The 16,109-nt window shown below is 35.9% G+C and overlaps 1 protein-coding gene across 2 annotated transcripts in view; it reads right to left on the bottom strand.

Moving 5' to 3' along the window:
* The window catches only part of LOC5576094 (peritrophin-1), a 182,895-nt gene that overhangs the window by 15,521 nt on the left and 151,265 nt on the right, over nucleotides 1-16,109 (bottom strand). For both annotated transcript variants that reach the window (XM_021849038.1, XM_021849039.1), the window contains exon 3: nucleotides 4,123-4,347. In XM_021849038.1, coding sequence (XP_021704730.1) covers nucleotides 4,123-4,347 — 225 coding nt within the window. The remainder of the gene's footprint in view (nucleotides 1-4,122; nucleotides 4,348-16,109) is intronic.

The raw sequence follows: 16,109 nt of genomic DNA, 5'->3' as shown, positions 1-16,109 counted from the left end.
AATGAAACTCTCTAGGTGTGTAGACTTTGATAAAATTAGCCAATTTGCATACTTAGTTTTTCCAAAATATATCTGGACTATAGACTGAAAAGGACCAAACTTTTTTACACGATTTTCTTCAAAATAAAGTAATCGAAAAATGGCAACTCCTACAAAAAAAGTGTTGTATAGATCCTAGGTAACATTGGTAGCTGAATAACAGTATCTTCAGCTGAAAAAAGGCTGAATAAACAGAATTTTAGCTGTATAAGCTTTTTTCAGCTACCATTGTTACTTAGGTAACTTATGGTTTATTACGTATACATTAGTGTGGGACAAAATTTAGATTCTCGCTCCAGTCCACTTTTTGGATTGCATTTAGGTCCCATACCCACTGTGCCAAATTTCAGCTCGATCGGAGAAACTATATTATAGCGCCAGCCGTTCAAAGTTTGTATGGGATTTACTATGGGAAAGCGTACTTCTGCAAAGAAAAATCGCCAGGGGTCTCCCATTGGGCCATTGACCTCTATAAAAATTCTAAACACAGACCTCGTAAGGTATTTTTACGATGAAGAATACTGCCGAAGACCACGAAACTATCCGACACATGTGAAAAAAGTTATTCAATGAAAACCTATTGGCAAGGCGACGTTGATTAACACGTAAAGGAATAACAATAATATCAAAATCGAGCAAAATTACCGAATAGTCTATGCTTAATAACTTTCTTCAGAAGCATCGGATTGCTTAGCGGTCTTCGCAATGTTGTTCATCGTAGAAATACCTATCGAAATCTGTGTTCAGAATTTTTATAGAGGTCAATGGGCGACCTCTGTCGATTTTTCTTTGCAAAAGTAAGTTTTCCCATAGTAAATCCCATACAAACTTTGAACGGCTGGCACTAAAATATAGTTTCTCCGATCAAGCTGAATTTTTGCACAGTTGTTATGGGCCCTAAATGCAATCCAAAAAGTGGACTGTAACGAGAATCTATTTTTTTTTTTTCATACAACCGTGTCCCAGGCTAGTACACATTTGAATGAAATTTTCAAAAATATCCCGGGATTCGGGATTTTTTAGATCCCGGGATTTTTGTCCCGGGATTTCCCGGGATGTTTGGGAATCCCGGGACAAGACCCTCTAGCCTACACCAAGCATGGGAAAATTCACTCACTCACCCGAACGCCACTGATAAAAAATATCAAAACATCTGCTGCTACCGAATATTCAGTGATAGCTGAACCGTACTGGGTAGAGTGTAGCATGAAAGCGTCAAAACCGATTGTGGAAAAGCGAGAATCGGAGGGAACACGAAGAGAAGTGAATACCAATACACTTGTATCTGCGAGGTACGAGTGAACGCATCTAGCATCCATTCGCCGAATGCATTGAACTGATTGAGCGGATTCCCACTCACTGAATCATTCAGTGGTGTGGACAAGCTTGATAATTCTCCTCAACATCATCAGAGTTTGGTGACATACTCAAGAGCAGCGTGCTGCCTTTGCCTCTTTGCGAGGAAGCGAAAAAATGGTAAGCAGAGAGGCAACGAAAAATGAGCGAGGAAGATGCAGCACAAAACACAACAGAGTTAAATTCCATCAAAAAAGGGTGCTCTCACAACTCCCCGAGGACTGGTTTGTTTGGGCGGCAGACTCAAGAGTTCTTTTGAAGTGTGAGTGAAGGTGAGCATCGCAACAAGAGAGAGAGAGTACCTGAAAAAATCCTCGCATATTTTTGTACTCTCACTCGAATTGCTTAAGGATCTGTGTTGAAAATTTTAAGTTTAGTTTTTCCTCCTCAGAAAAACGGCAAAATCGACTCCTCTTTGCCTTGCAGAGGAGTTTCTATCAAGCCTGGGTGTGGATTGCCATTCAGTGAACGCTCATCAGCACTCAAACCCGAATGCCACTTCAACGGAATCAGAATGTAAACAATCATTCGGTATTGCATTCGATTGCCTTCGGCTTTTAGAATCGGTAGCGACAGATTCCGTTTTTCTTTCGCTTTGCGCTCACCGAAGAAGCAAAATGGGCACTGGAAATTGAAACGTCCGGCTTGGTTACACAAACGGCTGTCTCGCTCCCGACTGTGGAAGGAAACGCAATAACTGAGTGAATGTTTCCCATGCTTGGCCTACACTGAAAAAAAAAATGATTTCGAAATAAAAAATAAATATTTTTCTTTTTTAAATTTTTGTCAATACGATTTTAGTTGTTGATTTTTTCGGCTGTTTATTAGTTTGGATATGGAAAATCTATGACGAAACAAAATACAGTTAACTCTCCCTTACTCGATATTCCGCATCTCGATATCGAGTTAGAGAACCATAGTAAAAGTTGGTTTTCTTGGCTAACTCGATGGTCCCTTCAATATCGAGTAAGGGAGATATGACTGTACACATTTTAGCAATGAGGAAATCATGTCCGTGTTACAATATTATTCTCGACGCCGAACAAAATCAGCACTGCTGGTCTGTTGCCAAATCATTCCATTTTACTTCCGCTTATCTCTCTATAAAGGATCACTAATGCGCACTATAACGAAGTGACTTGCGACGCGGCAAAGTTGGTCAAAAATCGTAGTTCGCACGTTGGTTCACCTGGTTTTAGTCGCGAAGTAGTATAAGCAAAATGAAGCAAAATTCGATACTGATCAACTGCCGTATTACGCATATCAGTCTCGCGATGCATAAGATTTACTTAGAGCATGGATCAAGTAAGCATAAAACTGTCCTTTAACGCTAACTTGATCCAACTTCGCATGTATGGACGGTTGGTAGCTTTCTTGCATATTGAAAGTGAAATTGCAAACAAGAATGTTCGGTTTACACAATTCTACGCATAATATTTTGTCAAGAATAATGCACATGGATGAATCGACGGCTAAACCGAGCCGTTTGCATGCAACGTTCTTTGAGAGAAAACGTTTCGCGTTCGATATTGAGGATTTTGGTATCAATGTTGGATGTAGGGTGACGGTGCCATTAGTGGACTACCTAAGCTATAAAAAATCATAACAAAATAACGAAAAGCCTTAGCAGAGATCTTTTGGCGTCAACAGAAAGATTTCAACCTCTACTATATGGGAAAAATATAAAAAGAGTGATAAAACTAATTTTTTGACATAAAATCGCTTGAGCCACTATTGGTACACGTGTTCCAGTAGTTGCGCTAGTGCTCCAGTAGTAGACGTTTGGGAATTATACAACGAATTTTAAACAAAAAGGCAAATTTTTACACAGGTTTAACATTTTTCCCTTCGAACAGCAACTAATATCTTTCGAATGAAGCATTGAGAACATCTCTGGGACTTTTCTTCATTTTTATACATCCATTTTAAAAACTGCTTCCATCTGTTGATCCACTACTGGAACACGACGGCAACTATTGGTGCAAGGGAGCAAATTTTTTGCGTAAACTTAATTATTTATATGACTTTTTGATGAAATAAAAAGCTGAAATTTGGCAAATCGACAAGACTAGAGGCGATCTATCCACCAAAAATAGCACATGTCGTTTTTGTCAAAAAATGTACGTTTTATTCCATAGTCCAATCTACTGGTACATTACAACCATTGGTACCGGCACCCTAATAGATGTGTAGGTTTCATCAATTATGGCTTTGCATGATTAAGGTTAAAATTACGTTACGTGTAAATCTAAGTTTTTTATGTACATATTTAGAAGAGTTTTCCAAGTCACATTTCGAAATAAATGTGAAAAAACGGGGCATATGCAATTTTTGGCCCATTATCACACCCAACAAACATTCAAAACCTTTATGGTTGTGAAAAGACATATACTCAGTATAATAAGATGATTGATGACTGACGATTTTCAATTGCATTGTAACTTGCGCATGGTTTACACATTCTGTTAATATCTTCAGTTAGCCAATCAACAATGCAATGGTGCAATCACGTAACCATGTTTGTTTCTAATGTATGCTGCTGATTATAGCCAATTTGAATCATTGAAACAAACATATTCTCAACATTAATTCATCTAATTACTGACAGTACCAGCGCTTCTGGTAACGACACGTCCCGTTCCACAACGATCTAATATCATCTCATTAGCTGAAATCTATAAACACCAACAATCTTGGCGGACGCTTCTGTCTACACAATTCACTCACTTGCCAACTGCTTCCCCTCGCAATAGTCCGACCTCCATGGATAGTCGCATCCTTCCGTCACGCCCCGATGCTTTCCGGCAAACACCAACCCATTGGGGCAGTCGTACAGCTCCGCTTGATTGTTGACGCACTCCCAGTATCGGTCGCAATACGTCACATCGCCCACCACCTTCGATTTGGTTTTGCACGGATCGTCCTGGTCCTGTCGCTGTGCCGCACTGAGTCCTGAAACAATAATCGAGCGGAGGAAAAGTGATGTTAGAAAAAACGGTTTGAAGAAATGAGGCTTAAAACTGGCAAAATAATCCTTAATTTGTATGAAGAGTTGGACAAAAAAATGATAGAAGTTTCTTTCTTCTGTAGAAATATAGGGTGATACAAATATTAATTTTCTTTTATTTCACCTCCCAAACTTAATTCCAGAAACAAATAGGTTGCTGATGATTGTTAGGGTAATATATAATTAGCAAATCGTACGACAGCACAAGCAGATATGTTGTGATTCAATTACTAACTGAACAGCCAAATGACAAGCCCTCTCGAGCTGAACCATTTTACCGTATTAATTTTACCGTATTAAATTTTAGACTTGTTGATTGTTCCGTTGTCTACAAGATTATGTTTATTTAGAATCATTTTTACTTACAAGAAGTCTTACAATCATTGAATTGCTTATGTTCTAAAAGTGTTCTAAAAGAGGCGGTACTTGGAGTTAACTTTTGGTATGTAAATATAAGCCAATCAGAATTTAACGCTATGCATTATAAGCGAAAAGAAATATAACCATTGGCCTCTTGCATCGTGAGAACGATGCACTTGGCGTAGGCAAGGAGATCGAATTACGCTATTGCATATATCGATTGTCTGGAATGATCGTTGGCGTCAGAGTGTAGTGACAATGACATGGGTCATTGCCTGAGTTGTAATTTGGAAAAGGTTGGCAATAATTTGGTTTGAATGTTAGCATGATATGAATGCTTGGGAATTGTGAAGTAAGGGTTTTATGATCGTGGGAAGGTTCAGCATTTCAGTTGATGTGAAATTTAGTTTTACTGTTTTATGCTTTTCACACTCTTAAGGATTTGTGAGAGCTAGGAAACGTTCTGTAATTTGATATTCTTTATGAACATCGGAACATGAACATGTTCTAATGCTTGAGATGAATTATTTATGTTTTTTGAATATTAACTTTGTAATGCAAGTCTATCATGCTACACCTCCACCCTTCGGGAGAGTAATGTATCGAAGAAAAATTACTCGTGTATAGCTATGCTCCAAATACCGTTTACATAAAAAATATACTTATTTGATCCTATCGAATTTCAAGCTTCTTAGTGTTATACTAAGAAATTTTACCTACCCCATTTGATTGTCATTTTTTTTTTGTGTTTTATTCTCTTTTTTATGGGTGTTAGGCTCGGTGGATCTCTTTTGTATTAAAATTTATTGTTAGTTATCGATACAATGATTAAATCAAAACTTTGTGTTTTTTTTTTTTTTTTATTTTTATGCTTTAATAAGTCGATTTTTGTGAACTGTAATATTCTCATTATTTTGTGTCAAATAGTGATTAATTTTACAATTTGGGTCATTGATTTCGACTATTTTATAAGGTCCTGAATAAAATGAATCAAGTTTTTTTCTGTTTTCTACGGTTAAATATACTAAATCTCCAATATTTAGATTTATTGGGTTGATATTTTGATTTGCTTGATTTGTTCGTATTAATTTTTGATCAATTAATTTTCTTCTAGCGATTTCATTTGATTTCTGAATTTTAAATTTAAGTTCATGATAATAGTCCTCGTAATTATAAAGTGGTTCTATGCCTTTTTCGTATATTTCGTTGGGTAGTTGAGCTTTTCTGCCAAAAACTAATTCAAATGGTGTAAATTGATGATCTGAATGTGGAGTGGTGTTATAGGAAAAACTGTAAAATTTTAACCAATCATCCCAATCTGTATGGTGTTTATTTGTAAAGGATCTCAGATATTCATTCAAACATCTGTGATTTCTCTCTAATGAACCAATAGTTTGGGGATGATAAGCCGTTGAAAAGTTTTGTTTAATTTCCAAAATTTTGCAAATTTGTTCTAAGGTTTGATTTTTAAATTCGGTTCCTTGATCTGACCTCAATTCAAGGAAATTTCCGTACACTAATATGAAATGATCGACTAATGCCTTGGCAATGACATTAGCTTCTTTGCTTGCCGTTGGTATTAAAACAACATACTTCGTTAAATCACATTGGATTGTAATTATGTATCTATTTTTGTTATTACTTAATGGAAGTGGTCCAACTGTATCAATTGAAATCACTTCAAATGGTCTGGAAGGTGTTGTGGTAACTATCATATTTTCTTTAGTATGTTTAGTAATTTTATTTTTTTTACATAATTCACAGGATTTTACGAACTGTGATATGCAACCTTTCATATCCTTCCATTTATATTTTTCTCTTATCTTGAGATAAAGTCTATGTTGTCCAATATGACCTCCTAATGGGGTCTCATGGTTAATTCTAATTATTTCATGTATTTCATTTTTATCCGTTATAAATTTTGGCGGATTGTAAATTATTATTTGCACGTGTCTAACTTTTTCATTTGTTATTTTTTTGAAAATATTTATAGGCCATAACTTGAAAAGTTCATTATCCGAAGATAAAGCAATCTTTTTAATTTTCATCGTAAGTAATAATTTCTCTAATTTCAGAAGAGCAAACTCAAGTGTTTGACTTCCGTTTGTTATAAACTGTTGTTGCACTGATGCAACACGTTTTTTACTGTTCTTTGAAAAAATTATCATTTCAAGAACATTGTTATCATAACTAATTCTTAACTTATGCAATTTGTTGGTAATGCTTGGATTTTCAGTTACGTAAGTAGAGAGGTGATCAGGCTCTTTACTAACAGTAACCTTTGGTGTTTCTGCGGGTGTTGTAGTTTGATTTTGTTCTCGGGTCATTGCTCTTGTATTAACCTTCAAAATATTTATATTTTTCAATTCTTCAGACGTTGTGACAATGCGTGACAGTGCGTCTGCGATTACATTAGTTTTGCCTTGTATGTATTCTACGACAAAGTCAAATTCTTCTAAGTCTAAACGCATATTTGTGAGTTTCGAGTTTGGATTTTTCATTCCAAACAGGAATACTAGCGGTCTATGGTCTGTTCTTACAACGAACTTTTTTCCATACAAATAAGGTTTAAAGTAGTTAATAGCCCAATGTATCGCTGTTAACTCTTTCAAAATTACTGGTTTATTTTTTTCTCCTTTCGTAAAGGTTTTACTTGCGAAAGCTATCGGTAGCTCGCTATTTTCAAATTGTTGAGACAGTACTGCTCCACAAGCAATGTCTGAAGCATCTGTCGTCAAAATAAATTGTTTATTAAAATCAGGATATTGAAGAATCATTGGTGACATTAAATAATTGCGTAATGATTCGAATGAATATTGACATTCATCCGTCCACATAAATTTTGAATTTTTCTTAAGTAAATTATTCAAAGGACTAGCAATTTTTGCAAAGTTTGGAACAAATTTCCTGTAGTAATTGCAGAAAGCTACAAATCGTCTAACATCATCCGCATTGGATGGAACTGGATAATTTTTTATTGTATCAAATTTAGAAGGATCAGGTAATATTCCTTTATCAGTTATTTTGTGACCTAGATAAGTCACTTCTGATTGAAAAAATTTACATTTACTTAGATTGAGTTTTAAATTATAGTGTCTCAATCTGTCAAAAACTTGTGTAAGATTCATTAGATGGTGGTTTACTGAACAACCAATCACAATGATGTCATCAATATAAATAAAAGCTAATTCGGGTGTCAATCCAGCCATGGCGATTGTCATCATACGCTGGAAACTATTTGGACTTATATTTAATCCAAATGGTAAACGCGTAAAATGATAATGTCCAGACTGTGTTGAAAACGCTGTGAATTTTCTTGAGTTCTCATCTAGTGGGATTTGATGAAAACCAGACATCAAGTCCAACGTGGAAAAATATTTAGCTCTTCCCAATTGATCCAAAATAGTATCAATCCTGGGGAGAGGAAATTTATCAGCAAGGATTTTTTTGTTAAGCTGTCGAAAATCGACAACTAAACGCCATTTCTTGTCATTAGTATCCGATTTTTTCGGTACCAACAAAATTGGAGAATTGTATGGGGATACTGAGTGTTCGATAATGTTTTCACCCAGCATCTTATCCACTTGTCTCTGAATTTCATTGGTTTGGGCATGTAAGTTTTTGTAATTCGGAATATATATCGGACAGTTGTCCTGCAGAGGAATTTCCTGAGTATAAAAATTGTTAAAGGTTAAAACATCATCAGGTAAACTAAAAATGTCGTGATATTCTGCAATGAGGTTCTGTAAACCTTTTACTGCATCTAAAGGTATTCCAATAGTTTTAATTTGATTCAGAATGTCTTGCTGACGATTCTTCTTATTTTTAATACTACTATTAATTTTCATTATATGGTAATTATAGAGTGGTTCCATTATAGGTTGGAATCGTGAATACAATATATGTACAGGATTTTCTGTAGTGTTGATAAATTTAACATAAGGGTTATTAGATGATATGATAGTATTTCCACAGAAAACGCCTGGCAATATTTCCTGTGAATGCACAACCATATCGTATGTATATGGAATATTTATAATTCGCCTAATGACTTCACTTCTTTTCGGTAAGATAAAGCCATTGTTTAAGTTGTCTTGAATTGGTATAGTTATTTCTTCATTATTTACATTAAACTTAAGTAACCAAGACTCATAATCAATTATGCATCTATGGGAACTTAAGAAATCGCGGCCTAAAATGCCGTCTGTCATAATAGGGAATTCATCATTTACAAGGTGGAATTTATGCTTGATGCACAGTCCTCCTTCAAAATATAGGTCAGTTACTGCTGACGCGATGGTTTCAACCGTGTCATCAGTGATACCTGTTAACTTGATCTTCTCCGTTATATTTATTAGATAGCTGGGGTGTATTTTGCTACGTTTGAAAATAGATATGTCTGCTCCACAATCTATTATGAATGTGTTTGTAGTGTTTGTCATCTGAACATTGACCGATATGAAATTGGACGCGTTCAGATTCATCGTGAGTACGGGAACAGACCTGTTGTTCCTAAAAAATGATTTGGAACTTGTTGAGGTTGTTGGTGTTGCCTTTGCGGTGGCATCATGTTACTTGGCACCATACTTACCGGTTGAGGCAATGCACCGTTTGGCGCAAATTGACTGGAAAGCATTGAACCATCTACCTCATTCATATGATATAATCGTCTATTACCGGAATGGTTCCAGTTTTGTTGTCTTGGATGTTGATGATTGGTATTTTGGTAATTGTATCTTAAAAATCTGTTTGATGATTGTTGAGGAAAATTTGGTGTGGTTTGACGCGTATTATTACGTGTGAAACCTCTAAAATTACCTCTAGAGTTGTTGCCATTGTTGCGATTTTGATAATTTGATTGATAACTTGGCTTATTTTGAGGAAATTTCTTTCTCATCTGTAACATTGACACAGATGGTTCGTTGTTAAAATTCTCGTTTTCCACAACGATATTCAATGCCTCAGAAAGCGAATCAAATTTTCCAACTTTCAAAAGCATTTTTGTTTCCTGCTTCTGTGATGCGATAATCAAGGATTGAATGGCAGCCTTGTTTGCTAATTTTTTTGCTACTTCATTAGGTACTTCTTCTCTAATGTAAGCTTGTTTCAATTTATCTGCTAGTATGTCTACTTCCTTGGTAAACCCAGAAGTTTCTTGGCCTTTTTTTGGTTTAATATTTTTCAAGTTAGCGAGAGCTAATTCTGAACTGCTTTTGTCAGTGCAGTCAGCAGAAATTTTATCCACAATTTCTTGGTAATTAGCCGGAACGCCAGTAAACAAATCTCTGGCCTTACCAGTCAACCTAGTCAAAATGAGCTGGATGGCAGGGGCTTGCTGATCTGCTGGCACTATAGTTTGCACCAATCTGATAGCATCAATAAATGATTTTACACCTCCTGGATTTCCATCGTAAGAGGGAATCAGTGATGCTAATTCAGATGCTGTTTTTATGTTCAATGCCATTTTAACTTTTTTTGAAATCTTGATCAGTCTAATATTGAATATTATTGCGTAACTAAGTGATTTTAATGATATTGGTTTTGAATATTTCTTAAGTTTTGTTTCTAGTATATAAATTATTTCATCATAATCAAGACGTGCTGCTTTTATAAAGAAATCAACATGTCTATTATCTAAAACATCTTCATATTTCAAAAGAGTTTGTACGACTTTATTGTATATGGTTTTAGTTAAAAGAATTTTATCCTTTAGAGTACTTTTAAGGTATCTTCTAAAAGGAGATTTTTTTAAGTTTGTTTTAATATTATGTAGTTTTCCAATTAAATTTTGTATTTCTAATTCAATTCCACTCATTGAAAACTTTTAAAGTTGATCATAAGGTTAATTGCATAATAAAAAAAAATAAAATTTTTCTTTTATGGTTTTTCGCTCAGGGGCAACCATGTGATTGGATCGTCTCCTGGCAAATTTTCAATTCTTGCTATCAATTCTTCCCACGTACGGGGGGTTGTGTTTCTTTCAAAAGGTGCAAATGGTTCTGGACCATTACCCTTTTCAACTTCATTTAAAAATTTGAGAAAATCTTCCCATTCAATGTCATTCATTTTAAAATTTTAATTATAATTCATATAGTTAAGAAAAATATCAATACCAAATGAAATTTACTAATAAAGGCATAAACTTTCATTTATGTTCACCATATAAATCATAACATATTATTTCTTAATGGGGAATATTCATTCTTCTGTTATTTTCCAATATAATTATAAAAGTAGATTTACAATGCACAATTCACATATGAAAATTATTAATTAATGTTAGTAATCAATTACGGATTTGATACGCTCACCAATAGTTGTCTTCCTACGGGTAATTCTGCTCATCGCCATGTTCCTGGCTCTGGCACGATCGTTGCACCTCGGTCACTGCTGCTGCTTGTTGATGTTGTTCTAACTGTACGTTCTCATCTTCGTAGGGGCAGCTCCATGTTGCCGGTTTGCCCTTTGTTGGGGCGGCTCCAAGTTGCCGGTTCGCCCGTGGATAATTAATTTTCGTTTTCAATTCACTGCACCGCGGGATTTTCTTGTGTCACGCGATTCTGATTTTCCGCACAATTTGAAGATTATTTTGTTCACTTTACTGGATCTCGTTACAATTGTTCAGTTTATTTTTATCGAATGATTTAAAATGTTTATTTTTATTCACTGCACTTGATTTCTTACTCAAACTTTTTCCAGTACAGCAATACTCTTAGCTGCTTTGAGTGCATTTTTTCGAGTGTTCTTCTTTATCATGTTGTAAACCATTATCACTGTTTGGATACCAACCATCACCAAAATTAGCCACAACTTTAATGCATTTTCCTCATGGAACTGTTGATGGTTTTCTAGGAGATTAGTTATTTGAACATTTGCGTCGCCTTCGTTGGACGACTTTGATGCGCCTTTTCCCATAATTGAATCTCACTTATCACTTGAATCTCACTAGCACTGTTTGAAAAACTTCCGATTTTTGTTTTGTTTTTTCACTTGTTTGCTTCATGCAAAATCAATCACTAGATCATCTAGTTGGTGATCAATAATAATCCACTTCGGACTCCGAAAGATTCGAAAGTCACCGGTCGCCATTTACCGTATTAATTTTACCGTATTAAATTTTAGACTTGTTGATTGTTCCGTTGTCTACAAGATTATGTTTATTTAGAATCATTTTTACTTACAAGAAGTCTTACAATCATTGAATTGCTTATGTTCTAAAAGTGTTCTAAAAGAGGCGGTACTTGGAGTTAACTTTTGGTATGTAAATATAAGCCAATCAGAATTTAACGCTATGCATTATAAGCGAAAAGAAATATAACCATTGGCCTCTTGCATCGTGAGAACGATGCACTTGGCGTAGGCAAGGAGATCGAATTACGCTATTGCATATATCGATTGTCTGGAATGATCGTTGGCGTCAGAGTGTAGTGACAATGACATGGGTCATTGCCTGAGTTGTAATTTGGAAAAGGTTGGCAATAATTTGGTTTGAATGTTAGCATGATATGAATGCTTGGGAATTGTGAAGTAAGGGTTTTATGATCGTGGGAAGGTTCAGCATTTCAGTTGATGTGAAATTTAGTTTTACTGTTTTATGCTTTTCACACTCTTAAGGATTTGTGAGAGCTAGGAAACGTTCTGTAATTTGATATTCTTTATGAACATCGGAACATGAACATGTTCTAATGCTTGAGATGAATTATTTATGTTTTTTGAATATTAACTTTGTAATGCAAGTCTATCATGCTACACCATCCTAGCGATAGGATAAACTTTCAAGAACATCTACTCTCTAGACTTCCAAGTGAGGCTTGAAGACGCGAAGATCTTCCGTGGCACATAGCAGTCTAAGCATCAAAATGCGGCAGCAAGCATCCAAAGTGCGATAAAATATGACAATCTCTTCACATCGCGAGAACCCGTGACACGATGAGGTTCTCCGATATGCTAAACTGTTTCAAAACTGTTCACCGGGAGCAAAATATCAAATGACAAAGTTGAGTGCTCTTTGAACAAAACCACTTGACTGTAAATGCAAATGAACAACGTCCCCGTCTTCGTCGACGGAGATCGGGAGAGTGCGGGTGGGTTTCATTTCAGACCCAACGCCGATGAAAGGGAAATTCTCGCGAAACATTACTAAAGGACCTATGTACAAATGAGAGATTCTCTCCTCTCTCGTTCTCTTTCGATTATAATAGTTGAATACTAAAGCTTTTGGGAAGTTTTTCACTACAGATCGAAAGGCAATTTCCTTGACAAGCGTTTCATACACAAAACGCAACAGAAGAGGTTAATGTGACTCAGTTATTGATCAAAGAGAAAGTAGACCAAGAGAGCCTCTCATATGTACATAGGTCCTTTAGTAATGTTTCGCGAGAATTGCGATACCAAACTTCAGGGGGGGTTGGTTCGACGAACTTTCAATAAAAAATCGAATAATGTGGTGCTAAATAGGAAAATGATAAGCTGTTAGTTGAACTTTGAAATTATGTTGGCGTCGTCTTCTTCTTTTTGGCGTAACGTCCCAACTGGGACAAAGCCTGCTTTTTAGATTAGTGTTCTTATGAGCACTTCCACAGTTATTGACTGAGAGCTTTCTTTACCGATTGACCATTTTTGCATGTGTATATCGTGTGGCAGGTACGATATACTCTTATGCCCTGGGAATCGAGAAAATTTCATCGACCAGCGAGATTCGAACCCACGACCCTCAGCATGGTCTTGCTGAATAGCTGCGCGTTTACCGCTACGGCTATCTGGGCCCTTATATTGACAGTCATTTCATTTATTTAGTTAACATCTAAACAGATAACACTGAATCAACAATTTCACGCCACAATACTCGGCTCGTGGCCGCATCTCTCCATCCTCGGTTCTGCCCCACGCTCGCCAAATCGATACGCATTTGGTCCGCCCACCTAGCTCGGTGCGCTCCACGCCTTCTGGTACCAACCGGATCCGAAACGAACACCATCTTTGCAGGGCTGCTGTCCAGTATTCTTGCAACATGCCCTGCCCATCGTATCCTTCCAACTTTGGCCACCTTCTGGATACTGGGTTCGCCGTAGAGTTGACCGAGCTCGTGGTTCATCCTTCGCCGCCACACATGTTGACATATTGTATTGTAATAAATGAAAAGTGTACAAACTAAAAGAGTAAAAAAGACGTGAATTCCAAATTAAGCAAAATATTCAAGCCAAAAATTATATTATATAAACTTGATAGTATTTGCATTGAAGAATACATCATTTGCAAAAAAAAAGTGCATCTTGCTAACTTGTCTTAGATTCACTATTATATCAGCTCAGCAAACCATCCATCACTTGCAATATTTGTGTTTCATTTACATTTCTCCGTTTGGGATAAGTAACAAGGAAAATAACTGCCAGAGTGAGGGTTTGAAGCGGCAACGCGCGAACACAGCTAGCGCAAACTTTTAATTATATTCCGTGTAATTGAATACACTTAACGTCGTTTAAAAGTTTACCATTGATCTACAATCCAAATCAGCAGAAATTTAATTACTACTGGACCGCCGCTGTCCTCGGACAATGTGGGTTGTACACCTGACACCCACGCATCGGGTTATAAGTGAAAGTGGTGGTTCGTTTTGAAGCATAGAACTACACTTGAATGGAAATTCCATGATAATGGATTGCATTTCTATTGATGGCTGCTAATACTGTAATCAAAGTATATCTGGCTCATATGGCAAATTAATACTATTTTATTCGTAAAGCTTTTCAAAGTAAGCACATATTGTATCGGACATATAAAATGCATCCAAGCCGTTTTCGAATACAAAATGGTGAACTTCAGATAGCTATACCTCCACCGTTTCCCAAATTACTTCTTTTCATTTTTTTTTTCTGTAGCGGACTACAAATTACCTAAATTGTACATTATCATCTAAGTTGAATACAAATTTTCATTATATTCATAGAAAGTGAATTAAAGTTAAAATTGTTCAAAAAAACATTTTGTTTTTTATAAAAGTACCCTAAGACATTAGTAGCCTGCGATGAGAATAAGTTCATTCTATAGCTAAAAACAAGAGGTTTCAAGTGGGGTAAAAATTATTTTGCGAAAACTTGCGATAGACCACTTTTAACGCGTTTGAAAGTGTACGGAATGCAATTCCAATCAAATAATAATAATCCTTTAATAAGCTAGTACGTGCATTGTAATCGCAGTAGCCATGAATTGCATCCAAAGAAGGGACGAAAAACTCGCTCCAATCTTCTTCTTCTTCCTGACGTTACGTCCCAACTGGGACAAAGCCTGCTTCTAAGCAGGCAGGTGTTCTTGTGAGCACTTCCGCAGTTATTAACTGAGGATTTTCTTTGCCGATTGACCATTTTTGCATGGGTATATCATGTGGCAGATACGATGCTACTTTATGCTCTGGCAAGTTGAGAAAATTTACTATACTAAAAGACCGTTGACTTGTGGGATTCGAACCCACGATTCTCAGGTTAGTCTGGTTGAAAAGCTGCGAATTTACCGATAGGACTCTCTGGGCCCCTATGTATACAATATTTTGGTGTTATACCTTAATTAAATATTGTCTCCACCTTTATTTGATATTATTAGGATATTGAACTACCTTGAATTTAAATTTGAGCTGTCACTAAACAAAATAACACAAATTATCTCAGCTTATTAGGATGGTTGAACGAAACTATTTCCTTCGACATGCAGCCTCCAGCTAAAATGAAACAAATAGGAAAAATCATTCCCTCCGTGGACTTGCTTTTGCTGTTAAAACAAGTATGATAACAGACTGAAGCTATAGACATGACAATCATGCTGAAACTGATTAAATGGATGATACTTGCATAGAGGCAGGGTTAGATCTGAGATATTTATGAACAAATGTGCATGAAATTTTCACATTTTTTTGCAGACATCACATGAATTTCAACATTTATTTTTGAGTGATTTTTCCAATCACGAGTTCATCGTAGTGTTTTTCTTTACAAATTTATAAAATTGGCGCATAAAATGGATAAGGTGGACATTAGGACGAGATGAACATATTTGCTTATGATGGTTTTTGTGTAGAGCTTCCATATCTTTGGATAAATAGTTTAAAATTTGTTGTCAAAAATTGCGCTTTAGTCTAGTTGTTTTTACTATTGGATTTGTATGGAAAAATTTCTCAAAAATATATGTTGAAATTCAAGTAATGCTTGGCATGCTGTGCAAATTTCATCACAATCCGTCAGTAAATAACTGCGAACTAGCCTCCTAAAGTCGACCATTTTGTATGGAAGGTTGTAAAAGGCGAAAAAGTATTGTCCAAACCTGAATATTTTAATTATCAGTCAAAAAACAAGAAAAA

The sequence above is a fragment of the Aedes aegypti genome, chromosome 3 (assembly GCF_002204515.2).
Source record: "Aedes aegypti strain LVP_AGWG chromosome 3, AaegL5.0 Primary Assembly, whole genome shotgun sequence".
Classification (NCBI taxonomy): Eukaryota; Metazoa; Arthropoda; class Insecta; order Diptera; family Culicidae; genus Aedes; species Aedes aegypti.
The sequence above is the reverse complement of the archived record's forward strand: the minus strand, read 5'-3'. Positions and strand labels throughout refer to the sequence as shown.